Source organism: Mangifera indica, chromosome 9 (genome assembly GCF_011075055.1).
Source record: "Mangifera indica cultivar Alphonso chromosome 9, CATAS_Mindica_2.1, whole genome shotgun sequence".
Taxonomy (NCBI): Eukaryota; Viridiplantae; Streptophyta; class Magnoliopsida; order Sapindales; family Anacardiaceae; genus Mangifera; species Mangifera indica.
Genome location: NC_058145.1, coordinates 13866854 through 13894734, shown reverse-complemented (window position 1 = coordinate 13894734; position 27881 = coordinate 13866854). Strand labels below are relative to the sequence as shown.

General features: G+C 35.3%; 5 protein-coding genes across 7 annotated transcripts; 4 read left to right on the top strand and 1 right to left on the bottom strand.

Moving 5' to 3' along the window:
• The first annotated feature begins 1847 nt into the window (after positions 1–1847).
• Positions 1848–6002, top strand: LOC123225730 (ABC transporter F family member 1-like). Its single transcript, XM_044649850.1, has 6 exons — positions 1848–2091; positions 2194–2409; positions 3059–3132; positions 3232–3442; positions 3528–3762; positions 4491–6002. The coding sequence occupies exons 2-6, from the start codon at positions 2194–2196 to the stop codon at positions 5546–5548; spliced, it is 1794 nt and encodes a 597-aa protein (XP_044505785.1). The 5' UTR covers positions 1848–2091; the 3' UTR covers positions 5549–6002.
• Positions 5632–10049, top strand: LOC123225732 (auxin-responsive protein SAUR21). Its single transcript, XM_044649851.1, has 2 exons — positions 5632–5771; positions 9500–10049. Exon 2 carries the CDS (start codon positions 9538–9540, stop codon positions 9862–9864), a length of 327 nt encoding a protein of 108 aa, XP_044505786.1. The 5' UTR covers positions 5632–5771; positions 9500–9537; the 3' UTR covers positions 9865–10049.
• Positions 10050–11017: 968 nt separating this feature from the next.
• On the top strand, positions 11018–13149 carry LOC123226402 (UDP-glycosyltransferase 86A2-like). Its single transcript, XM_044650917.1, has 2 exons — positions 11018–11534; positions 11938–13149. The coding sequence occupies exons 1-2, from the start codon at positions 11018–11020 to the stop codon at positions 12843–12845; spliced, it is 1425 nt and encodes a 474-aa protein (XP_044506852.1). The 3' UTR covers positions 12846–13149.
• A 32-nt stretch (positions 13150–13181) lies between these two features.
• LOC123226401 (ABC transporter G family member 3-like) lies at positions 13182–20861 on the bottom strand. Of its 3 annotated transcripts, none has more exons than XM_044650914.1 (12): positions 20747–20861; positions 19268–19851; positions 19067–19146; positions 17809–18095; positions 17004–17175; positions 16654–16767; positions 16219–16347; positions 15881–16072; positions 14883–14969; positions 13951–14223; positions 13678–13785; positions 13182–13484 (listed from the first exon to the last, which is right to left on the bottom strand). In XM_044650914.1, the coding sequence occupies exons 2-12, from the start codon at positions 19737–19739 to the stop codon at positions 13230–13232; spliced, it is 2169 nt and encodes a 722-aa protein (XP_044506849.1). In that variant the 5' UTR covers positions 19740–19851; positions 20747–20861; the 3' UTR covers positions 13182–13229. The 3 variants fall into 3 exon arrangements, with proteins under 3 accessions (XP_044506849.1, XP_044506850.1, XP_044506851.1); XM_044650915.1 differs by having other exon boundaries at positions 19268–19842; positions 20747–20860; XM_044650916.1 differs by lacking the exon at positions 14883–14969.
• Positions 20862–23376: 2515 nt separating this feature from the next.
• Positions 23377–27825, top strand: LOC123225821 (cell division cycle protein 48 homolog). Its single transcript, XM_044650099.1, has 9 exons — positions 23377–23537; positions 23626–23791; positions 24050–24278; positions 24374–25140; positions 25430–25651; positions 25782–25853; positions 26301–26582; positions 26837–27196; positions 27296–27825. Exons 1-9 carry the CDS (start codon positions 23509–23511, stop codon positions 27587–27589), a joined length of 2421 nt encoding a protein of 806 aa, XP_044506034.1. The 5' UTR covers positions 23377–23508; the 3' UTR covers positions 27590–27825.
• The last annotated feature ends 56 nt before the right edge of the window (positions 27826–27881 follow it).

Below are 27881 nucleotides of genomic sequence, written 5' to 3'. Positions count from 1 at the left end.
TGAGTTTTATTGTATAAGATCATGATTAATAATTAAATCTTTTTTATCTTTATTATTTGATATTAGGGTCTAATCTTGATTTATATATAAAAAAATACAGATCTGATTACTCATATTTTATAATACAATCGTTATACTTTAAAATTCTTTTCAATTTAGGTAAATGATATAGGGTAAATGTGTTGTGAGAGATTATTAAGTAGTTCTAAATTTTTTAGAAATTAAAGGGTTTTCAAAGGATTAATATGTTCCTTTATATTTCGTAATCCTTGTTCTTTGGTTTATATACTTGGAGTGAAAGGATGTTGGCATCATCCAAGGGCACATGATATATTTAACAATTTAATACCCTTTTTCGTTATATGTGATGGTGCCATCTGAAACAGTTTAATATCTTTTTTTTTTTTCCATTAAATGTGACATAGGTAATGATTTGATCTATTTATCTATTTCGACGATTTGAATACCTTGCTAGTAAGTGTACACAAGATCAAAATTGTATAACTAAAACATTGTGCTTATTTGAAGAGCTTGTATCAGTGTTAAGCGAGTATATTCATCGAGATGATATGAATTATCTACATGATTTTAGTACAAATAGTTTATGTGTCTATGTTGAGGTATTGTAATACCCCTTTTCTGAAGAAAATCCTCTGAAGAATATACGTATCCAAAAAGGTATACAAGTATCTGAAGAAAATATGAAAATCCTCCTAGAATTGTTTTATATGTTATCAATCCCTATTTACATCAATTCTCATCATATATATTTCATCTCCAGTATGCTTATATTCATAGTAGCATTGTATTCGAACTTTTAATCCACACAACCATGTCTATCGAGCATACTTAAAACCACAACATGCCATATTCATCTCAAAATCAAATTGAAAAAGGGATGTCATGCTGGCCTATTTACATCAATTCACATCATATATATTTCATCCGTGCAGTCTTTGCATGGTAAGAATTCCAACTTACTTGGTAACATGTTGTCTAATAGAATAATTTTTCAGAATAAACTACGATAAAAGGGTGTGCACTCTTTATATATAGATGTTCACATCAGTTCAACCACTTAAATTGTGCTCTCTCCTTCTTTGGAATCATGATTGTCTAACAACTATTGCTCATGAATGGTTTTTATATACGATCATTCATGAGCAATTATAATACCTTTAAGACATGAGATTTATAAGCATTTAGTCGTTAATTTGTCAAATGCATATAGAGGGTCCATCTAATAACTAATGCTACATGAGGTACAATTATTAGGAGGTAAATTCTACTAGCACAACAATATATTTACTATTGAATCCAAATATTATAAGGTTTGTTAGAGCTCAAGGTTGGTGAGTTTGGCTGGGGGCTTGGGCAAAAACGATATGTGAACATGCTAATGAGTCAATGTGTGGTTGTTTGTAATTCGAAATGCTATAACCACGGGGCATATGTAATATTACCAAGAGGGTGATATTGAAAATAGATTAAGTTATTTCTACATAAATTGATTAAGAGTTAGAGCTATTTTTCTAATAAGTCTAAGATAAAGTAAAACCAATAATTTTAAATTATAATATAAGTGTACAGAAGACTGATGTTCAAAAAGTGAGTATTAAAGATCTTGCATAAGCAGATCAAAATGTTGGCCTAGACAACATATTTAATAAGATGCTATCCATTGGCACATAATTTCGGATTTACAAATTATATCAAATTATCTTTAAATAATTAAATTGGGCCCGAATAAATCTCATAATTTATATTTAAGAACTTCCCGTAAAAACCCCAAACCAACATATAAGTACCATGTCCAAGATCCACTTCGCTTTTTGATGGAGCTTGCCCGATCTTCCACGCACCAAACATTCAGTCTCTAGTTCGACTACGTAACCACCGGGGTTCCTTCTCAATAACCTATAGGACACGCGTCACTCCCACAATGTCTCTCCATATAAATACCTTAACACCCCCTGCTACTGGATCCCCCTTTACCAAACTCCGATAATCTGGTTTTGCTCCTTTCCTCTAAAGTAGCATCCAAAATCCATACTCAAAGCCTTAGATCTCAGATTTCTGCTCTTGACAAAGGTTGGTTACTTGTCAATCTTATTTATCTTTGTAATTATCTATGTAATTTGTGATTTTCTATGAATTTTTTTTTTAAAAAATTTTGAATGGTGGTGATTGCAGATGGTGTCGGACGCGAGCAAGAAGAAGGCTGCGCAGAAGAAGGCGGCGGCGGCAGCCAAGAGAGGGGGAAAAGGAGCGGTGGCGGCCGCATCTTCCAAGCAGGTGGAGGCGCAGAATGGTATTGATAAAGCTGCTAATGGGATTGGAGCTATTCAAATTTCCGATCGAACATGTACTGGAGTGCTGTGCTCGCATCCTCTCTCCAGAGATATTCGCGTGAGTTTTTTTTTTTTAAGTTTATTTTCTTCGCGATATTCATAGAATATTTGAAATTTAGGGAATTTAATTTTTTATCTGAATTTAATTTGTGTTCGCGTTGGAGATATTTTACCCTGTTAATGTTTTTAATTTTTTTTTTTCTAAATTTTGGTGACGACTTCTTGAAAAGCTCTATACATATTTATTTATTTGCAATTTAATCTTACAGTTTATTTGAATATCTTGGAGATTTCATAAGGTTTGTGTATACTACTCTGCATTCTAGTATTGGTAGATCTTTTATTGGCTGAAGACAACGTACACCTATCAAGTATATTATTTACCTTGATAAAGCTCGAAATATAATTTATCAGAACTAGATTATGTAATTTTATAAGGAACCGGAGAGAGTGAGTTTAGTTTCATATTTCTGTTGTATAGGCTCTGTGAATTTAAAAAGGGTAAATGAATTTCAGGAAGAAGGCTGTGTTTGTAGTAATTGTTTGGTGTTGTGCTTTTATGTATGCGGATTTTTTATTCACTGGCTTGACATATATGCTGCGGTGTAACATTGTTGAATATTTTTCATAAGCCTGTGGAATATTTTGACTGGAGCCATATTGTATTATGTAAACTGATTATGACCTGATTTCTCTCTTTGTTGCAGATTGAGTCTTTATCTGTCACTTTTCATGGACACGATCTCATAGTAGATTCTGAGCTGGAGCTTAACTATGGAAGGTTTGTACTTTCTGATGGAGGTGTTGGTTGATATAAAATATCCTTTTTCTGCATGCTTATCATGTCCATGCATGTGTTTATTCTTACCTGTGTTTGCAGACGCTATGGTTTGCTTGGCTTAAATGGATGTGGGAAATCTACGCTACTGACTGCAATAGGGTGCCGTGAACTCCCAATTCCAGACCACATGGATATTTATCATCTTACTAGGGAGATTGAAGCTTCTGACATGTCTGCTTTAGAAGCTGTCATATGTTGTGATGAGGAAAGGATGAAATTGGAGAAAGATGCTGAAGCTTTGGCTGGGCAGGTGTGTATAACTAGAAGTCCTTAGATTCTCATCCTTTTTCCTTCGTGGAATTTTATTCTCACTGTCAAATTTTAATTTTCCTTAGGATGATGGAGGTGGAGAACAACTTGAGCGTATTTATGAGCGTTTAGAAACCATGGATGCAGCAACTGCAGAGAAACGTGCTGCTGAAATCTTGTATGGTCTTGGTTTCAACAAGGTAATGCAGGCAAAGAAAACTAGGGATTTCTCTGGTGGTTGGAGAATGAGAATTGCATTGGCACGGGCTTTATTCATGAACCCAACAATCCTGTTGCTTGATGAACCCACCAATCATCTAGGTAAGTACTTATTGGTCTTGGTGTTACAATTCTTTTATATAATCTATGTCATTAGATGAAATAAGATTCAAATACATTTTGATATTTAAAATTTTTGGGGGTTGAAGTGTTTGTCTATGTATGGGGTGATTACTTTCCTTGGGGCTTTGGCACTCATCTTGCTCTACTAGTCTCTTTTTTCATCTCATTTTCACTTTTAGTACGCTATCTATTAAAATTAAATAAATAAAATGAGGTCTTGCAATAATTTGTTTGATTGATGTTTGTGGTTTGTGTTGTGTATGGCTTGAGTGGCCAGAGATTCATTACTTAGTCTGTGTGAAACCTTTGCCAACTATAGGTGCCCCCAAAATTAGCTCTTTGATTCGCAAGTGAAATTGGAACTTAGGAATTTCTGGGCATAAATGTAACAAATTCTTTCCAGTTTTTCTTTGTCAGGACATGTTGGCTATGACCTCAAAAAGATTTCTTTAAGTTTCTGCATATCTGATTGAAGAATAGTTTAGCTACTAAAAATGTGTTTCAGCTATTGACTTTTTGGTGCATTTTATCTGTATTTTTCTTTCTCTTTGTGTAATTTTTTTGGTGTCGTGGGGGACTGAGGGAGATATATGAGCTGAGCAAGATTTGGTGAATGACATTGTCTATGTCTAATTTGGTGTTAATGACATTTTCTGTCTAATTCACAATCTGAGCAGACTCATAACAAATATTTTCATCCACGACAGATTTGGAAGCTTGTGTCTGGCTAGAGGAGACTTTGAAGAAATTTGAGCGCATCTTGGTTGTGGTTTCACACTCACAGGATTTCCTGAATGGTGTTTGCACAAACATCATTCACATGCAAAACAAGAAATTGAAACTCTACACTGGTAATTATGATCAATATGTTCTGACCCGTTCTGAACTGGAAGAAAATCAGCTGAAACAATATAAGTGGGAGCAAGAGCAGATATCTTCAATGAAGGAGTATATTGCTCGATTCGGGCATGGGTCAGCAAAACTAGCTCGCCAGGCCCAGAGCAAGGAGAAAACACTGGCAAAGATGGAGCGAGGTGGGCTTACAGAGAAAGTGGTGAGAGACAAGATTCTTGTCTTCCGTTTTGTTGATGTTGGAAAGCTACCACCACCAGTGCTGCAGTTTGTGGAAGTCACATTTGGCTACACACCTGATAATCTTATTTACAAGAACCTTGATTTTGGGGTAGACTTAGACTCTAGGGTAGCTTTGGTGGGACCAAATGGGGCTGGGAAGAGTACGCTGCTCAAGCTGATGACAGGGGACTTGGTTCCTCTTGATGGCATGGTTCGGCGTCATAATCACCTTAGAATTGCACAATACCATCAGCATTTAGCTGAGAAACTTGACTTAGAGTTCTCTGCCCTTCAGTATGTGATGAAAGAGTACCCAGGCAATGAGGAAGAGAAAATGAGGGCAGCAATTGGGAGATTTGGATTGACGGGTAAAGCCCAGGTGATGCCAATGAAGAATTTGTCGGATGGGCAAAGGAGCCGTGTGATTTTTGCCTGGTTAGCATATAGGCAGCCCCACATGCTTCTCCTGGATGAGCCTACTAATCATTTGGATATTGAGACAATCGATTCCCTTGCCGAGGCACTGACTGAGTGGGATGGTGGTATGGTTCTTGTTAGCCATGATTTCAGGCTCATAAATCAGGTAGCCCATGAGATTTGGGTTTGTGAAAATCAAGCCGTTACTCGTTGGGAGGGTGACATTATGGACTTCAAGCAGCACCTTAAGGCCAAGGCCGGGCTGTCTGATTGAAGTACCAGATCAACGTAGGATGGGTTTGAAGACTTATAAACACTATTATTGTCAGCTATTATAGCTTGGCTTTATTTAGGCCAGGCGATCATTGCCTCTGGATGATATTTTGTCATGGGGGATTGGTGATGATGAAGAAAGCTATGGAGCTGGAAGGACGAAGGCTGTTTTATTGCTTGAGGCCGATCTGCTCCGTTATTTTTTCTGCTTCGATCTGGATTAGGTAATATTTTTGTTACATTTGTGCATTTTTGTCTATTTTATGCTTGGTTGGCCAAGGAGATATATATTGATACATATTTAGGTTTAGAGTTGATGGCTACAAGATGAGATTTTGTCTGCCCGTTCCATTTAACCATATGTAATACTTTTAATTATGGTCTTCTAATATGTAATGTCTCTGTATTGACCCCTTAGCTGGTTTTTCATTAGCATAAAATTGTTCTTTGATCGATATGTTGTGCCAAATGATATGGACGGCGATGGAAAATGATGTGAGCAAATTATTTTTTTCCATTCAAGGTTTGGGTAAATTAATGCTATAAGGGTATACAAGTAATTTTAGGTATTAAAACTATATTTTTCAAAGTTTTGATATGGTATTTAACCTTTTAAAGGTCATAGTTTGGTCTATTTGGATATTGTAATTCAGTCTTTGTCAGAGTTTAATCTTATTCTTTGAACAGAAACCCTAGTTGTCGATATGTCATCTACTGAATTCTTCTTATACTTCAATTGCAACCCTCCTCCCAAACATCTCCCTTCTCAAGTCTTTTTCAACTGTCACCTTCTCACATCTTCAACAGCCGATCATGTGAGATTGGAGAAATAGAGATGTAGAGAGGAGATGGAGCTGAGGAAGTTGGAGATGATGACAAAGGAAGAGGAGGAAGAGAGTGTAGGAATTTGAAGAGAGGGGTAAGACCTGTATTTGACAAATGGGGATAAAGGAAGAGGAGAGACAAAAGATGCAAGTACAATTCTAGTTGGAATTGCATTTTCTTAGTACGATTTGGCATGAATTACCTTGGAAAGGTGTATTTGGGTTGGGTCTGATCACACATTTTGGTGAATGTTTTAAAGGGTAACATGGAGTTATTTTGGATGAAATTTACAATTTAGAAATTAAATTGGTGGAAATTGTGGTTTTTCCAAACCTAAGGTGGAAAATATATTTAATTTGGCTAAGGTCAAAGTACATTTTCATCATAGGTTTAGCAAATTAACGATTTGCAACACTTATTTTGAAACTATCAAGGGACATTTAGTTCGAGGTAATCTTTGATTACCTCAGCAATCGCTGACTTCCCTTGGAGTTCCTCACCTTGACAAAGAATATCATTCAACTTATCGTCTAGGCAATCAACCTGTGCTTTGAGTTCCCCAGTACTTTCTCTTTCAGGCTGAGGAAACCCATGAAGTCTGTGATTTCGAGCATAAACATCATGCATCTCATCATCTTATTGTTGTAGACAATCACGACAAAAAGACAACGTCTTTTATCAGGGAATCCTTGTACGCTCTGAATTGCTCTACATGAGCTTCAAGTCTGCCCTTTATTCTATGTCCTCTCTTATCAGGGAACCTAGACGCCTAATCCTATAACATTCCTATTATTAGAAGTATTCACACTCACGTATTGACGCTAGCCATGCTTCGTGAGAAAGGAGTGATAATTTACCAAAGGCCTACAAATGGATACAAAATCATGATTAAGATGAACTACGAATGAAAAAACAAAATTAAGGAAGAAAGACATTACCCTCCTAGTATCCTCCACTAAATGTTGCAACTTTACAGAAGTTTCTATACTATGGTATCTTGCTCATTAACACCAAGAGATGCACACTTGCATCATCTCCATAGCAGTGATTAGAGGCTTAGTTGACTCTTATGATACAATATCTTTATAATAGTCATCTAAAAAAGAATCAACCTCTATATAAATAAAAATATTGTTAATATAAACATAATTTCATGTGTTTAAATTTAAAATTTCGGGTTAAGGTCCTAAGAAAAAAGGGAGCAAACTACGTAAAATTTTAATAATATATTTATAATTCTAATCTGTCTTAATTTATTTTTTCAAACAATGATACACACCCATAGCAAATTACTCGAGTCTTGTTAAATTATAATTTTTGTTATCATAATTTATTTTATACAAAACTCAAAATTACATATATTAGTCAGTAAAAAGGTACCGCATCAATACTATACATTCACCTTGCTCCTCATTTTGTGTTAGGCTCTTAGATTTTTTCCCTTTTTTTACAAGAATTTACGTATGGAACATGTCAGTGCCCCATTAATATGTTTACGTACATTGCACTGTAGTTGCATGTTAATCATAAGTTACTGCTTCGTCGTCGTTTAGCCTGTCTTCCTGCCTTGCCCTGTCCCTTTTTGTGTTGCTGTACGTACAATCACTGCCCATACACATCCAGGCTTTTAAAAATTTTCTCATTTCATTGAAGCGTACAAAAATCAATAATGAAAAATAATTGAAGAAATAGAAATTTATACGATATTTTATTATGTTACTTAAGTTCTTCGATTTTTTGTCCTACAATGTTGGCAGAAATTTTTGCTTAATTAGCGCCAACATTGGCGTTGTTAAATAATTGTAGCTTTTGAATAACTCCGCAATGAGTTTTTCGCAGATTTAATGCATTTTGGTGGGATATTTATGAATGAAATAGAGGTTGAACAGATGTGTGATCCATGATAGGCAAACTCTGATCTTGACACTACTTAATTCCCATACTCTGAGATGCAAGTAATATCCTGACCCTAAACCCCTCGGCCTTTTGTGTGAGCAAGCACAAAAATATATGCTCGTATTTTAGGATCCAGCTTGTTGCAGCTGGCCTGTCTTCTAATTTCCAGCAGCCTCTATCTGAATAATATGGCTATGTATATCTGTTTTATTTCTTCTGTTTCTTTTATTTTTTACCTTTTTGGTCTGTTTCTTTCGTGATGTATACATTCAGGACTTTGACGTACTCATGTATGTGAGCTCTCTTTTACTAGTGTCTTTGTGATTTAAAGTTTTGATAGTGATTCTGCAAAACTTTTATTAAGAGAAAAGGGGGAAAAAGGCAATGGTCTTAAAGCACTTTTCGATCTCAAATACGTGTTTTTAAATTTTCAAATAATTAACATGAGTCGTCAATTTTTATATTTTTGATAAATCTTGATGAACATAAATGACAATATAAAAACTTTCGTCAAAATAAAAGGGAAACATTGTTTATAGTTAAATAATCTGATTTCCTCGTGAAAACTGAAATTCTTTATGCATTGCCATAAATTCTAGTTGAAATATGAAGGACAGCCAGATTATCTTTATACATGTTTGCTTGTAAAAATTAATGCTGCAAATTTTTACTAGGGAAATGCATAGAGCGAGGTTGGATTATATAGGTCTTAGCTAGAGGCATCTGGATCTCAAAGGAATCAAAAGCTTAAGCTTCTAACTTGCATGCTCTTATGTCCATACAAATTACAGACTTGTATTATCAAGTGGGGTAGTAAAATATGAACTTGAGATATTGGGTTACATGTTTGAATGTGTGAACATTATGTGTTATATATACTTCATCTTTGTGCACCAGACGATCTCAGGGTCTCTTGAATGCTCTAAAAATCTCAGCATCCATGATCATTTAAGAGATAAATTACTATTATTTTATGAGACTAGTTAGAAGAGAAACGTGGTATCAAGCTACAGAGTTTGTTAATAATTTGAAAGAGCAGATATGTCTAGCTAAAAGGGACTTATCATGCTAAGTTGAAGAGTGTCAGTTCTCGCTCACATGCATTGGTCTCCCAATAAACTACACAGCAGGCCTTCCATGTCCATTTTTCCTTGTCTTCGATTGTTAATGTAAATAATTTTCTTCCATTTAAAGCCTATATATCCACATCAAACTCTCTTGCTGAATGCAGTCTCCGGAAATTGCACCCAAAGCATAAATATATTAGTCATGGCTAAGCACAGCACTGGCAGCAAGAAGAAAAGTCGTATTGTAAAGCTCAAGATTGTTGTGGAAAGACTACACAGAAGTCTTTTATTGGGTAGGAAATCGAATTCCTACTATGTGCCGGAAGATGTGAAGGAAGGACACTTTGCAGTGATGGCTGTGGGCTATGAACAGCCGAAGAGATTTGTGATTCCGTTGAGTTATTTGAGTCACCCGAGGTTTTTGCAGCTGTTGGAGCAAGCAGCAGAAGAGTATGGTTTTGATCATGCGGGTGCATTGACAATCCCTTGCCGCCCATGTGAACTTGAGAGGATAGTAGCCGAGCGATAGCAGGATGGAGATGGAGACTCTAGTGATCATACTGTTGGTGTCAACTGGGGGACTTATGAAACTATGGTGAAAATTTGCTGAAAGAAGTTTAATTTCTTCTTCTTAAGTTCATTGTAGTAGGCACTTCTAATGATAACTTCTTATGATTTAACTGAAATAAATGCTATGATTTGAATGAGTTCTAATCAGAACAATATATACTCGGAAAGTCTTATCTGGGTCAACTTAATCTGTCACCATTGAAATCCTTTAAAACAAACATAAAGTAAAGAAATCAGACTGAAACCCCGGCATTTTGATTCTGTAAACTCAGGACTTGAATTTCTTGCTTGTTAGACCAACTTCACCAAATAGGTAAAACTTATGATGGATAAAGTGACACATGATTAGACTCATCTAATTCTTTGAATCCAATTCTCTTCTTGTGTTATATATAAAATAGCTAGAGTACGTATGATTATCCCATTTGCTTAAAGCCCTGTAAAAAATTGCACAATGTAAATAATCGACTCTTCAGGTTGGTTGATGCTCTATGAGCTATAAGACAATCATATTTCATCTCATCAAACTCGATCCCACCAAACAATTTTTTTTTTTTGGTGACTGATTGTCAAGTGAGTGGGTAAACTGACCCAATGTTCCTAAATTTCATTTAGTCTTATAGTAGAGACTAATTCACATAACATTCAGTGATATGGAATATAATTGAACATCAGACAACTTGTATGAACCGCTTTTGACATTAAGCAGTTGCCTGATCCAAATTACCTGAGCTACAAGATGGTGAATGACTTGAAGCAAAGGAAGCAATCATGAAGTTTTGGGTCAATCACTAATCAAGAAACAAGACCATTTTTTTGTAAATTTTTAATTGAAGAGTTAAAATAATATAATTTTAACTTTTATGTTACCAATATAAAGAGCGAGTTTTAAAAAAAAAAAAAACAAGGGTCAAAAGCTTGAAGTGATAAGATCAATATCATCCATGCATATCCGGAAATAAGGCAACTTCACTCGTTTCAATCAACACCACGTAATTTCAGTTCATTCATGCAAAATTACAAATATAATTAAACTTGGAAACCTATAAATTAAACGATAACTATGAATATTCATCTCTCTCTGCAAGTCAACCCTCACTACAATTCAATTAATGGCTGACAAATCCCAAAAGCTCCATGCAATTTTCATTCCCTACCCTCTTCAAGGCCATGTTAATCCTTCTGTTCAGCTCGCCCTCAAGCTTGCATCTCAAGGTTTCACCATCACCTTCATTAACACAGAGTCTGTCCACAACCAAGCCTCCAAGGCTCACTCCAAAAATGGAACCGATATTTTTGCCAAAGTCCGTGATTCCGGCTTAGACATTCGTTACATGACCGTCTCTGACGGCTTGCCGGTGGGGTTCGACCGCTCCCTTAACCATGATCAGTTTATGGCCGCCTTGTTACATGTTTTCTCCGCCCATGCTGAAGATGTGGTGAACCAAATTATACAATCTGGACAGAAGGTTCATTGTTTGATTGCTGATACCTACTTCGTTTGGCCATCGAAAGTTGCAAAGAAATTCGGAATGCTTTATATTTCATTTTGGACAGAAACGGCTTTGGTCTTCACTTTGTATTATCATTTGGATCTTCTTAAACGTAATGGTCATTTTGCATGCACAGGTAAATAATATATCTACTTTTACAAATCAGGTCAAAGCATTTTATAACGTTAATACTATACGTACGCTTTTTTGTATATATAAGTAGGTATATTGGGTGTTAGTTCATTATTAACAATAAAATTATACATTCTTACTTTAAGTATATGAGTACATATTTGAGGTGTGTTGGATAATTTTGAATTCAGAATAAAATATCATTCAATCACATGATAATACATCATGTATATTCTCATCTGTATACTTAAAAGTAAATTTGTAAAGCACTGTTGTATCATTAATTCAAAATCAATCAATCACATGATGATATATCATATATGTATCTATTTGTGTTTTTAAATGTGGATATATATAGTTTTGTTACAATTTATTTTCTTCTAAGGTATTCTGAATTCTCTGGTCAGATTGTCGAGAAGATGCCATCACTTACATTCCTGGTGTTAAATCAATCGAACTGAAGGATACAACTTCCTATCTTCAAGAAACTTGTAGTACAACAGTGTGTCATCAAATTATATCCAATGCGTTTGAGGACACTAAAAATGCAGATTTTGTTCTATGTAACACTGCGCAAGAGTTGGAAACTGAGACCATATCAGCCCTGCGGAAAAAAATGTCATGGTTTGCTGTTGGACCCATTTTCTCATCTGGGTTCACCGATAGGATTGTGTCCACCAGCATGTGGTCGGAGTCTGATTGCAGCCCTTGGCTCGGTAAAAAGCGAAATGACTCGGTTCTATACGTATCTTTTGGTAGCTATGCCCATCTCACAAAGAAGGAGCTCGAAGAGATAGCTCAAGGGCTTTCGCTAAGCAAAGTGAGTTTCATTTGGGTGCTTCGCCCGGACATTGTTAGCACTGAAGTTCCCAATCCTCTACCGGATGGATTCCGGGAAGAAGTCGCCGGGCAAGGGATGATTGTACCCTGGTGTTGTCAGAAGGAGGTGTTGGCCCACCCTGCCATCGGAGGGTTCTTGACACATTGTGGGTGGAATTCCGTTTTGGAAAGCATGTGGTGTGAAGTTCCAATGTTGTGTTACCCCTTGTACACTGATCAATTCACTAATCGTAAATTAGTGGTTGATGATTGGAAGATTGGGATTAACTTGAGTAATCAGAAGATTGTGACAAAAGAGGAAGTTTCAAAAAATGTAAACCATCTTATGGGTGAAAAATCTGGTGAGGCATACAGAAATTCAGTCAAGGAGGTGAAGAGAACCATGGAAAATGGATTAAAGCCTGGTGGGTCATCAGCCAACAATATGGATCAATTCATCAAGGATCTTAAAGCCAAAATACAGAATATAAAATAGTACAAGATCACTTTTGAAAGACTACATGTATCTTCTGTATCCTAGTTCTTTGTATGAATAGACAGTTATAAATTGAATGCATAGTTAAATTAAAAAATTATAACATGACAGTATTCAAACCAAAGATTGAACTCATTTTCATAAATGAGATTTTTTAGACATTCGAATTCGAAACTAGCTCTCTTTTGAAACCGATTTCAAACTAGATCTTGTTTGGACTCGACCTGAATCGAATCCAACTCTAGATGGAAGCTCATATGGTAAAAAAATTGTATATTTGATTGCTGAGATATTGATGTTGATATTAAATTGCAGAAGGGAAACAAAACAAAAAAATTATACAATTTGTAGAGCCAACAAAAATTGGCAGCACTCTTCATTCATCTAGGGTTGTTTTGTATCATGGTCACACTGGAAAAATTTATGAATGAACCTATTTTTATTTACACGAAAATATAGCAAAATGAACAAGATAAGTCGATACGCAAGCACCATGAGAAACAATACCAGTAAATTTTCCCACTTGGAATTACTGTTAACAGAGATGTCATATGCACTTCTGAGAGCCTGAAACCCAGATATAGTCCTCACCTGCCCAACAGCATACGACGTCCCAAGATACTCATTCTCCAATATGCCCTATCAACAATAAACATAGATGACAATATTTTAAAATCCTCTCAGCAGAAAATACTAGAAAAGCAAATATCACAAAATATTTTTCGTGAAGAAGGGTTTTATATTCTCATCTTTATAGATATGCACAGAAAATAAATCCAAGAATAGTTTGATGTATGGAGCATGATAACATGATTAACTTAGTGGTACATGCCTGTATAGAATAAGCATGGAATGCGATATATGATATGGGATAGGTCCACACAGGTTTTGGTAAAGCACTGTGGATTCGAAGATAGCCAGCTGATAGCATCATTACCACCTGCAATACCATACATGTTGACTATTAGATTAGTCGAGGCCGGAGAATCAACTAAAATGGAACTAGATCTAACAATCAATTGCAAACAGTGAAACATGAATTTGGCTCACATAAGATGCACCTGAATTGCAGCAAGTAAATTGTTTTGTAAGAAGTGTAACTCACATGTAGGCAAACAAGTGTCAAGATACTCCAGAAAACATCTTGCCAAAGAGCAGTAATAACCAGCATCAATCCTTCATTAACGAGGAGGCATACGAAAAAGTTCAGTACAAAATACATCAACAAGCTAAATTCATCTCGCAGCCCAACAAGGAAATAGAAGACAAGACTTGATGATATGGAGATGAGAAATAGGAACGGGACGCTTGAGAGGAGTTGCCCAAGTAAAAAGACAAATGCTCCTGAATGCCAATTCGATTCCTCACTGGCAAACATCTGCAAAATATAATAGAAATTTATGCAATAATAGGATAAAACTGCACTAATTGGTTCCAAATTTCAGAAAAGGGAAATAAAGAAGTAAAACGTTTCAATTTACTGATATCTCCTAAGCGGACCATTTGAACACACTACTAGTTGATTACGACTATCATGGTAATTTCTTTAGTCCTCTAAGATGATAATCCATGCATGACCAAAAGTCACAAAGCAACATCGAAACAGCTTCTAGCTTGAGCTCTGAAAGCAGAACTAAGAAAGCAAATCGAAGACTTGTATATATTTTGTGTGTTGGTTTCTAAAATTATTGCTTCTGACAAACCATTTCCACATGAAATCCCAAACCCAACATACATTTCCCTATAGCGTATAAAAATATAACTTCAGCATTAATAGTGCACTTGAATTTAAAACGCATGCCCAAAATTCAATACAATAAAGGGAGTCCCATTTTTCCCTCAACAAGACAATCATCAATCAAAGAGGTTCAAGCTGATGAAAGTTCTAAGAAATTTTCAAATGTTATGAGAGGAATTAAGACACTACAGTCATGAGATTGCCAAGACCAACTATCAAAGGATATAGAATTAATGAACTCTAATATTCATAGCCATAAGTGCTTGGAGTCAGCATCAAAGACAGCTCATTATTATTACCTTGATTTCTTTCATCATTGCAGGCACTCCAGCGACACTCAAAAGTGAAGTAAATGATATAAATACAAATACTGCTGCAACTCTTGTCTGCAGCAGAGAAAGCAGAGATAAGACTACGACTAGAGGATCAGGAGCACTACAAATATGATGGAAGCATACAAATGAAAGAAAAAGCAGGAGAGATTAGACATTTTGTTAAGTTTCATATTAAAATCCAACCAAAGCAAAGAACAACATCAATAGAACTGCAAGATTATTATACTGGTTCCTAGGAATTGCATGTGAAAGATTTTCCCTGAAGCCATCAGAGCATATATTAGGTAGTTTTTTTTTTTGGTCAGAAAATACTTTTGAAGAAACACATGTCCAGAAGCCTTTAGTAATTCACCTAGAAAATACATGACGGAGAACAGAAAAGCAGACTACTTCAAGACAAGAAATCAAAGAGAATAAGAGTAGCAAAGAGAAACATGCATTACATTTTATATCTGCATGCGAAGGTAGCATCCACATTGGGATTACAAAATCAAATGTTAGCTTTCAAATTTATATCTGCATGAGTTGAACATCAATTCAGATATATTCTATTAGAAATTGATGTATTACTATTTTGCCAGTCTCCACGATCATCAATCACAAAGCCAAACTTTTTTTTTTTTTAAATAGGAACAAGAGCTGAATGCATTTACAAAACAAAATGAATTTACAAGAGGAGACAAGCTATCCTAAGAACCCTATAAGGGTCCATAAAAATTTTAACAAAGCACATATCTCAACTCAAAATATATGAACAAACATAGCCATTATACCATAAGCCAATAAAATAGGATTACTGCAGTTTTTTTCTAACGTTATACAAGCATTTTGGCACAAGTACATACTCGAGTAGAAATTCAATAAAAAGGCGCAACCACCATGCAAAAATGCCTGAAAATTCATACATATTTAATAAAGACTGCTTTAACACTACCAACAAAAAATGCTCATAAGAAACTCACCACAACTGAAGACAGCGAATGCCCTAAATTGGAAAATACTGTGCCAATACAGAGCGTAAGAAACATATAAAGGATAAGACGAAGCCAGTAGTATTTCCATTCCCTTGACATAATCAACAGTGATCTCCAGGTGAGTACCGCAATTCGTGTAGCACTGCTAGCCTTTCCCTTGCTTTTGAGAAGGGGACCTTCCTGTAAAATGTGAAGAATGGTGACGATAGAAACTTACATACAACTACTATGGAGAAAACAACATGCTTAATAGTTAAAGCTCCATAATGCAACAGCCAAGAAGTTGTAATTAGAAAAATCAGTAATGATTAGAACAACAATCATACCTTATCAGTGAGCCTTAGTATCATAGTTTCAACAGCATCAGCATCAGCTGATGTTTTATAAGTTGCTTCAAGAGTGCGAATAGCAACAGCAGTATCCATATTCACCGATGAAAAATCACCATGGTCATCCTGTTATACATCTTCTCAGTCCATGTTTGGTAAATATGTCAAGTAGTTGCAAAAAAAAAAAAAACTCTGCCATAACTGACAGCCAATGTAGCTTGCATCTGAGAGGTCCACATGTTCTATTGCAATTATGTAAAAAGAAAATGTCCATTAAAAGAAATACTCCAATCATATTGGAACTCTAATTTAGGTAGTGTACAATTTGAGCATCTACCTAACTGTCATTTAAATTGTGCTGATTGTTAACTTTATAATTGTTCTCCAATTTATGCCATGAAAAAAAAACAACTGCAATCTAGAGTTCAATACCTGCCAATTTTTGCACATTGCTATGATCCGGTCAAAATCTGTATTTATTGCACGTAGAAAATGATCAGAAGGGCTTTGCATAATTGGGCAGGGAAATCCAGCATTTGAGAAATGCTTCATCAAAAAAGGAATGTAATCAGAAACAATACAAAATGGTCAATAATATTGCAACAATATACAGAAGAACTGAAAAATGCTTATTGTCTCATAAAATGAGATTCCAAATTATATTTTCCCTCCACCTTATCGCAAACAAATGGTAAACAAGTGTAATGATGAATTCATTAATTGAACTACTCTGTTCAAAAAAATCAATGACATGATAAACAATGGTACAGAATTGTAGTTACCTGCAAACAAGCTAATGTTTCCCCAAAAAACAGGGTGTTTCCATTTGAAAGCAGACAAATCCGGTCAAAAAGACCAAATACTTCAGTGCTACTCTGATAAATGGTAAAAATGAGAGTGCAGCCTGTGCTTGCAAGTTTCCTCAATGTCACCATCATCAGAAGGGCAGAGACACTGAATGGAATAAGTTTTTAAAAAGTAAGCTGTAACATCACATTGTAATCATTTTTTATAGCAGAGACATGTAAATCAACATGAACATGCAGGTACTGCAGCAGCAACCATAAGCGGATGTCGCATGGGTGATACCCAATATAAATAAGAGATTAATTATAACAGTCGGATCACATGCCAAAACAACATAACGAGTTGACTACATGGTAAAGTAGAAAATGATCCAGAATACAACTTACTGTCAAGATACACTCTTAGATTTGCTTTTATCATCTTCAATTTTTTTGAAAGCCAATCTAGACTTCTATTTTGATTGATCAATTAAAAAAAAAAAAAAAACTTTGAACTTTTATTTTCCATGTCCCCATTTTTATTTTTGGTTTATTTCTACTTCATCTGGTACATGCAAAAATAATTGTTTTCAAATTATCGATCAATTAGATTCCCCGTATGATTCCATCTTGATGTTCCACAGATATTACTTTTGAATTTACATTCTTGACACCTCAACGAGTTCCCCAAGTCAACAAGATATGTATTGAACACCATTATACGGAAATGCACCATAGAATATCTAGCACACAGATAAGAAAATCTTAACAAAACCATTCAAATCAAGGGAAACAAACAAACCTGTCAAGATGATAAAGAGGCTCATCTATAAATAAGACATGTGGTCTCATCACAAGCTCCCGGGCAATGCTAACTCGCCTTCTCTCACCTCTAGGAAGGCCCTTCATATAGCAATGGCCACCTATCAGTTTGTTAGCATAATCACTCAAGGACATGGCATGGATAGCATCCTCTACCACACCCTTCCTGTGACAGAAGAAACCAGGAAGTTGAAGCAGTGCTGAATAATAAAGGAACTCTCGGACAGTGAGTGATCCAATTAAAGTGGTTTCCCTCTCAACAAACCCCTGTATTTAAAACAAAATTCAAAGTCAAAACACAAAACTGCACAGACTGCAATGTTTACTTAACATCACCGTTTAGACTCAGCTTACAGCAAAAGTATCTATATAATTATAAAAAGCAATCCAAAGTGACAGAGATAGTATAGGAGCATACTGTAAAATTACAGTCACACATTTAGTTTCACAAGATAAAGTTCCTGAAATTTCAATTCAGGTGTCTTACAAATTTGAACCCCAAGGTTGCAACAAGGAAATCATCATATTATTATGTAGAACTCCCACAACAAAAGGATCAATATTAAGGAGGGTATATATATTAAAAGAGTGTATCACTCAACTGGGGTCTTCCCAAGTCTATTCAAATTTTATGGTAGTAATTGTGCAAAATTAGCTTGATTCCTATCACCCCAACTGTTTGGAGACAACCAAAAAAACCACATACAATACGCTCTGAAAAAATAGAGCATGTGTTATCATCACAATCACACTTCACATTCAATCTAATTTACCATGTGAATGCTCTGAAAAATGTTCTCATAAACATAAACAAAATTACATCAACACACAACTGCATGATAAACAAACGAAGGCAATGGAGAGAGGATTCCCAGGAGAAAAGAACATTGTCCACTACAGATATAGCAAGAAATACAACCCTGTTAACCTTGTACACAAAACACTATTAATAAGTATTGGCTAATAAAATATCACTGTTGAGTACAAAATAAAACCATAAGCAATATTGTTATATATGCATATACATCAAGTAGATTCTTGAGATGCAACAGCAAAATGTTTATCGCCATTCATTCAGGAAAATGAATGTATAGCGAATTTAAATATGCTAAAGAGAAACCCAAAAAAAAAAAAATTTCTAATATACATACTGACGAAAAAAGGGTACTTGTAGAGTAAAAGATTGGCACCACAAAAATATGAGAACTTAACAAGAAGTGATGTTACATGGAACTCACATACGATCCATAAGGCATGTGTGATTTTGCCCCGTTGACATATACTTCACCATACATTCTAGCTGAACGAGGTAATCTACCTAAAGTCAAGAGAAACAGCATTTTAGTCTATCAAACACATAAACAAATAACTAAAATATAAATACATAATTAAATACTCAAATGCTAGATAAGTAATTACAATAAATACACTAAAGAAACCTGCAATAGCCCTCAGTAGGGTGGACTTCCCAGATTTGGAAGGACCCATGATTACAGTCATTGACCCTGGCAATGCATAGCCATTTGAACTCTTCACAACCTTATCAGAGTACTTCCTCTTTCCCTTAATGGTGACAGTCAAGTCTTTCCACACAATTGACGCCCCTGCAATCTTCCTTGCAACAACTGCACCCTCTGGTAATGGTGGAGATGGTAAGGATCCACTATTGATCTTTGACAGAGACGGGGAGACCGGTGTAGTTGCAGCATTGATAGTGTCACGTCCTTCATCCACCCTAACTTCAAGATCTGTATCCTCCCACTCTGGAGAATCCTCAAACGATATAGGTTGTCTCAGAGAACCTGGTTTCCTCAAGTAGAAAAAGTTACTTGAGGGAACTCTACTTGCAGGACTACTTGCCGAAGACGATGAAGATCTATAATTATCAGATTGAGACTGTATTTCTTCCATTCCTATAGCTTATCTTCAGAACCTCAAATTTTAGAAAATTCAATTCTACTGTGATCAGGATACTTATCCTTGTTACACCATGTCATCCATAAGATTTCCAGTCCTGCATTAACTTTACAAGGAATGAAATTAAGATATGTTTAAAATCAAACTGAGAATTTTATAAGCACAGATGTCTGCAGCAACTGTTTCCAGTTAAAGGCATATGTTACATTGCTGAGAATAGAAAGAATGAAGCGTAAACCATATTATTGATAATTATTAAATGAGCTGTCAATAAGTTCAATGAAAACTAACTATTTAATTTCAAGACTATAGACAAAAAAACTGAGTAACCTTTTCCAAACGAAATAAGACAGAAACAGAAAAGTAAATAATAAAGATATAGAAACTAATTTAGAATTCCACTTTATCTACAGTAGATCAGAAATACAAAACATATTATAAGAAGAATTCGGTTGCTATTACTCCAATTCCAATTTCAATTACAATAACAATCAAGAACACATAAACCAATATATAAAATCTCAAGTTAAATACTCGTTTTCATTAATGTTTGAAAAGATAAATATCATTTTCAGTTACGTCAGCAACCAACACAAACTCTTTTAAAAGCCGCCAAAACCCATCAACGTAATCCAGCTGTCTGACTAGCACACATTCAACTAATATCAAACCGACAGCCAAAACAGAAATCCATTTACTCCCCTTTACACAATTCAAAACACCACACATGTTTTGGAGAGAACGAATCAGAAAATCGAAACTATAACCCAAAAAAATTAAAAACTCTCACTATGAATTGAACAAATACCCCATTCAGTTCAACTAAAGAAAGACTCTTTTCCTTTAAAAATAACAAACAAACACCAAACTCAACACTTGAAATCTCAGCTCTTTCCCTTAGTTATTTTGTTTTTTTCTGGGAAACTAAAGAGACAACAAAAGTTGATAACTTAACCGAACTAGCTTGAAGAAAAGGGTAATAAGAAGAAACAAAGACCAACCTGGATCTGAGCTTTTGAGTTAAGCTGCCAGAGGAGAGAAATGTCTGCTTGTGTGTGTAAGTGAAGTGAAGGGGAGTGAAGCAAAGCCTAATAATATATAACACAAGGTAGGAGGCGTAAACATGAATAAACAAATAAATAAAAATAATGAAAGTGGATGATTTGACCCGAATTTGCCGGGTTTTGCCTTTTTTCGCGGGCATCTAGACTTTATCTTTTCTTTGTTTTTGTCTTTTGCTTTAATTCTTAATTAAATCTTCCTAAGACTTGCTTGCCAACTCAACCTGTCCTTTTATGGCTAATTATTAATTTATTAATTGTTTCAAAAGAAAATATGACCCTGTAATTCAATTGCTGAATGAAAAAAGCGTGTGGGACAGGTTAATTTGAAACATTCGGAAATCCAAATTATTGATTGGACTGCGATCCATTTTATAATAATTGAGAGGAAAACCTGCAACCCACTAGAAAGAAAGCAAATAGTTAAAGAAATAAAGAAACAAATCCTTCGTCACATAAATATGCTTTTGTTTGTTTGTTTTAATATTGTGTTTGATTATAAGAAAGGGGAAACATTTGAATTTGAGTATTATCCGAATAGTTTTTATATCGGAAAACTATATGAAGGTGGTGGAAAGATCGACAAATAACTTTCTTAGAGTGATTGTCGGAAGGTGGTGACATAAAAAATTCAAACTATAAGAACAAAAAAAATATAGCTTTTAAAACTTTTGATAAGAAAAATTGTTTATTTTTTTAAGGCCAAACGACTAGTTCCCACCCAAGGTTTAGCGTTTTCTCAAATATCCCCCCTTTAACTATAGAAACACCAAACACCCCCCCATGGCCGGTTAGATTTAACCAAACCCTAACGCCTAAAAATTTTATCTCCTTTTGCCCCCCTAAACTTTGAAAACTAAAATTTTCCCCCAGCCTAAGTTTTAAAAAATTGTAATTTCACCCTAAGGTTTGGTTTTGAAATCTCCGAGGACCGTTCCGGCTCCGTTGCCGACGGTCTCATTTGGAGGCTCGATCAGCGTTGAAAACGGGAAGGGGGATGAAGAACTTCGTCGGGGAAGACGAAGTTCTTTGTCTCCCCAGACGAAGACGAAGCCGTCGTCTTCGTCTTCGTCTGGGGAGACGAAGAACTTCGTCTTCCCCGACGAAGTTCTTCGTCCCTCTTCCTGTTTTCGACGCCGATCGAGCCTCCAAATGGGAGGAAAGCATTCGCCGGAAGGAGAGGCTGCTTCAGGAGGGAGAGACTGTCGGCAATGGAGCCAGAACGGTCGCCGGAGATTTCAAAACCAAACCCTAGGGTGAAACTGCAATTTTTTAAAACTTAGGCTGGGGGAAAATTTTAGTTTTTAAAGTTTAGGGGGGCAAAATTAGATTCTATTTTAGTTTATTTTTAATATTATAGCAAAAATGACGATTTTACCCCTACCACCATTAGGGTTTGGTTAAATCTAACCGGCCATGGGTGGGTGTTTGGTGTTCCCATAGTTAAAGGGGGACATTTGAGAAAACGCTAAACCTTGGGTGGGAAATAGTCGTTTGGCCTTTTTTTAACTAAAAAATGAAATAAGATAAAATTTTAGTTTTTTTCAAAATAAATATGTTTTATATTTTATGCAAAGATTTAAAGTTGTAGAAATATATAAAATTCTATATCATCTTACAATTTTAAAATATGAATCTTCTAAGTTCTTCGTAAAGGAACAACTAAAGAGGTATACAATTGGAGGGGGTGTTACAACAAATAAGGGTCAAATAAATTATATGTGCTACAACAATAAATATATTTGAGATATGCAAGTTTTGATATGAATTTAAATTGATAGAATTATGTATAATTTGGTTCAAATAGTAAAATCAAATAAAATTGATTAAAAATTACTGTTTGATTTAGTATGATTTGTAAAACAGTTTGATTTTTATTGATAAATTTTTTAAAAATAATTATTAGTTTAAGTTATAATTTAAATAATTTTCAAATTAAACTAAACCGTAAATTTTATATATATACATATATATAATTATATTTAATAGAAATATTCAATAAACAAATAGATATATAATTTATTTTTTCATATTTATTTTACAATTTTTTTTTACATATATATTGTATATTTATTTTATATATTTATATTATATTCTGTAAAATAATAATTATTTAATTTTGTTAGATAATATATGTTTAAATTTGAATGTTTTAAATAAATTTACTCTATAATCTAAATTATATTAAATCATATTTTTTAAATTTGATTTAAAATCTAAAATGATTTACTTTAATTAAAAAAAAATTTAAACTGTCTATTCAATTTAATTAGGAAAACTCATAAATCAAAATAAACTAGTTTATTTAAAAGTCAGTTTATACATAGGGGGTAATTTTGTCTGACTTTAATCTAAAGGCTGCAATAGATAAATGTTGAATCGGAGATTATTTATATAAATTCCCACAAAATATATAGTTATTTTAATCAATTACGAACAGATAAACGTAAAAAGGGTAAAAAATATATTTTAAATTAAAAGTCTAATTCTTATATAATTAAGGACCAATGAGAGTAGGGTTGCTATTTCCTAACTAACTACCACGAGAAATTGAAAGGACCAATCAGCGTGTAGTGAATTGTTTTCTTGAGAAACAAGAAGACAGGCTATAAAAGCCCAACCTCACCTCCATTACTTCACCGTTTTTTTTCTCTGATTTTCCTCGCTCGATCTCTATCGTCTCTCACGTTCTCTAAACAACCATGACTCAGCCGGCTGAATCCTCCAACGCGTGAGTCCACTATACAATTCGCTATTCTTTGTTATCTTTTGTTCTTGCCTGCAACTGATTGATTGATTTTTCCAATGTATTGTTGCAGGAGTTCGGGGAAGAGGGACTTCTCCACGGCGATTTTGGAGAGGAAAAAATCGCCTAATCGTCTGATCGTTGACGAGGCTGTTAACGATGATAACTCCGTTGTCGCTTTGCACCCAGATACCATGGAAAAGCTCCAGCTTTTCCGCGGCGATACCATTCTCATCAAAGTATGATCTCTTTCCTTGAATTTTGAATGTGTTATTAGGTTAGATTTTACTTTCTGTTTAGATGTAGGTTTTGTTTAAGCTTAGTAGAACCAGTAAAACTAAATTTTTAAGATTAGGTCTTTTATTTTATTTTTGTAAGTTTGTGTTAGAATGATTAGGCTCTGATGCTAAATTTTGCTACAGGAATGATAGGATTTGCCTTGCTTTGTCTTTGATTTTGTTGATTACGTTATTTACCTAATGTGCTCTGACTTTTAGGGAAAGAAACGAAAAGATACTATCTGCATTGCTCTTGCTGACGATACATGCGAGCAGCCAAAAATAAGGATGAACAAGGTTATTAGATCAAATCTTAGGGTTCGACTTGGGGATGTTGTCTCTGTGCACCAGTGCCCAGATGTTAAGTATGGCAAGCGTGTTCACATTCTTCCAATTGATGATACCATTGAAGGTGTAACTGGGAATCTGTTTGATGTTTACTTGAAACGTGAGTTCCTACTCTACCATGTATATAAGTTTTGCATTCATTTGATTAAAAGAGTAAATAATCTGTTAATCTTTTTTTGTGTGGTTCTTCTGCAGCTTATTTCTTGGAGTCTTATCGCCCTGTTAGGAAAGGAGATCTGTTCCTTGTCAGGGGAGGAATGAGGAGTGTTGAGTTCAAGGTCATTGAAACTGATCCTGGGGAATACTGTGTTGTTGCTCCCGACACTGAAATTTTCTGTGAGGGGGAACCTTTGAAGAGGGAAGATGAGGATAGGTTGGATGAAGTTGGTTATGATGATGTTGGTGGTGTTCGTAAGCAGATGGCTCAGATTCGTGAGTTAGTGGAACTGCCATTAAGGCATCCTCAGCTCTTTAGATCAATTGGTGTGAAGCCACCGAAGGGTATCTTACTTTATGGACCCCCAGGTTCAGGAAAGACTTTGATAGCCAGAGCTGTTGCAAATGAAACTGGTGCTTTCTTTTTTTGCATTAATGGGCCAGAAATTATGTCCAAATTGGCTGGAGAGAGTGAAAGCAATCTCAGGAAGGCATTTGAAGAAGCTGAGAAGAATGCTCCATCTATAATCTTTATTGATGAGATCGATTCCATTGCTCCCAAGCGTGAGAAGACAAATGGTGAAGTTGAAAGACGTATTGTTTCTCAGCTTTTAACTCTTATGGATGGGCTCAAATCACGAGCACATGTTATTGTTATTGGGGCTACCAATCGGCCAAATAGTATTGACCCTGCTTTGAGAAGGTTTGGTAGATTTGATAGGGAGATAGACATTGGTGTTCCAGATGAAGTTGGGCGTCTTGAAGTTCTTCGCATCCATACCAAGAACATGAAGCTGTCTGATGAAGTAAGTTGCATTTGTGTTTTTTACTTTTAGAAAGTCGCAACTTATTTTAGAAAGTAGTTTTTATGCAGTTTCACTAAATTTGTGAACTAGTAAACCAGTGAACTATACAAAGAACTTGATTGGTTATATTGTTATTCTAACTACTGGTTGGACACAGTTCAGTTCGTGTAGAATTAGCAGTAATTTTTAGTCATTATATGTACTCAGTATTAATTATTTGTGGGTCAAAGTTTTACCATAACATGTCTTCTGGTTCCTTGTTGCTGAAAGTGGGTTCCTCTCTTTACAGGTTGATTTAGAAAGGATTGCTAAAGATACTCATGGGTATGTCGGTGCTGACCTTGCTGCTCTGTGTACTGAAGCTGCATTGCAATGCATCAGAGAGAAAATGGATGTGATTGATTTGGAAGATGAAACTATTGATGCGGAGATACTTAATTCTATGGCTGTTACAAATGAGCACTTTCAAACTGCACTTGGAACTAGCAATCCCTCTGCTTTGCGTGAAACTGTGAGTGACTTTCTGTGGAGTTTTCTCATGATTTTGCTTAGTATGTTTCTAAGTTGAAGAAGACAATTTTTTATAATATTCTTGTAAACAATTTGTCACTGTGATTTAATTGTTTTTTTTTGGTTGACAGGTTGTTGAAGTTCCCAATGTCAGCTGGGAGGACATTGGAGGCCTTGAAAATGTTAAGAGGGAGCTTCAGGAGGTAATAATCATTATTCAACACTCAGTTGTCTATGATCCAAAAACATGTTTTCAAGAATGAGATGCAATATAAATTTTTATAGTTTTCTTAAAAATACCTCAAAGTATGGATTTTTGAGTTTGTATTATAGTTGTGGTACTAAGATCATCGTTTTTACCTTAATTCAAGTGATCGAGTTTATTTTTAAGTAGTAGAATACCCATGATCCTATATGATTTTTCTAACATGTTTAATATATAGAGAAATATAAAAATATTTAAAATAAGAATATAGCATGTGTAGTTTTCTTAAGAAGCCAGTTAAGCTGAACAGTTTTTTATTTGTGAAAATGTGAAGGTTTTCTAGAGATCAGAAAACTGTAATAGGGGCAAAATGCCCTGTAATTTAGCTTTGCTCATGAGTTTTTTTCCCAACCTGTAGCTGAGTTTATTTATTATTGCTTTACAGACTGTTCAATATCCTGTGGAGCATCCTGAGAAGTTTGAGAAATTTGGCATGTCACCCTCAAAAGGTGTCCTTTTCTATGGTCCCCCGGGCTGTGGGAAAACTCTACTTGCAAAGGCAATTGCTAATGAATGCCAAGCAAATTTCATTAGTATTAAAGGCCCTGAACTGCTAACCATGTGGTTTGGTGAAAGTGAAGCCAATGTTCGGGAAATATTTGACAAGGCTCGACAATCTGCACCATGTGTTCTTTTCTTCGATGAGCTTGACTCTATTGCAACTCAGGTGAATTATTTGTTTCATCATTATTTTACTTTTCAGATTTAATGTGCATCTACCTATTAAAATTTAAGCTTAGATGTATATAGTAGTAAGATATCATAACCAGTTATTATTATTATTATTTTGTTTAGCAAAACACTTGGACTAATTCAAATAAAATGTTGGAATGCTTAACTCCTATGGTGCTCCTGTTTTGCTTGTCTTCCCTTGTTCTTTTGATCAATATTAATAAAAAATTTATCTGCCAATGTTGCCAGAGGGGAAGCAGTGTTGGGGATGCTGGTGGTGCTGCCGATAGAGTTTTGAATCAACTCCTAACTGAAATGGATGGCATGTCAGCTAAAAAGACAGTTTTCATCATTGGGGCCACAAATAGACCTGACATCATTGACCCAGCACTTTTGCGTCCGGGTCGTCTTGACCAGTTAATTTATATTCCTCTACCAGATGAGGATTCACGCCATCAAATCTTCAAAGCCTGTTTGAGAAAGTCACCTGTCTCAAAGGATGTCGATGTTAGAGCATTAGCAAAGTATACTCAGGGCTTCAGTGGGGCAGATATTACCGAGATATGCCAGCGAGCTTGCAAGTATGCCATTAGAGAGAACATAGAGAAGGTATGTTTCTGCACTAATTTTCCTTTATAAAGTTCTGGAAGATGGCATGAATGTTTAATATTTTGTTGCAAATTTACAAAATAATTTGATTATTTACAGGATATTGAGAAGGAGAGAAGAAGAAGGGACAATCCTGAAGCTATGGATGAGGATGTTGAGGATGAAGTGCCAGAGATTAAGGCTGCTCATTTTGAAGAGTCCATGAAGTTTGCTCGCAGGAGTGTCAGCGATGCTGATATCCGCAAATATCAGGCATTTGCTCAAACCTTGCAGCAGTCTAGGGGTTTCGGAAGTGAATTTAGGTTTTCAGAGGCAGGGGGAGGGGCTACTAGTGGATCTGATCCATTCTCAACTTCTGCAGGTGGAGCGGATGACGATGATTTGTATGGTTAGGTGGTTTTATTCAAGTGTCCTACCAAAAGAAAATTCCTCATTTACATGAAATTTGTCTTAAGCTATTATTTTGTTTACAAGATACGGAACCTGTAGTCTCTTTCAGTATGGAAACTAGGTTTTCCAGTTAGTGCTGTTTCATTTGCTACAATTAACATGTAGTTTCCAGTTGTTAAGTGTTATTTGTTTTATTCATGGATTAAACTGATGATGAAAAATTAGAAGTTCATGACGCCTCTCCTGCTGTTAGTTTGCAAAGTATTTTGAAAGTTATACCGTGGAGTTTCCTCAT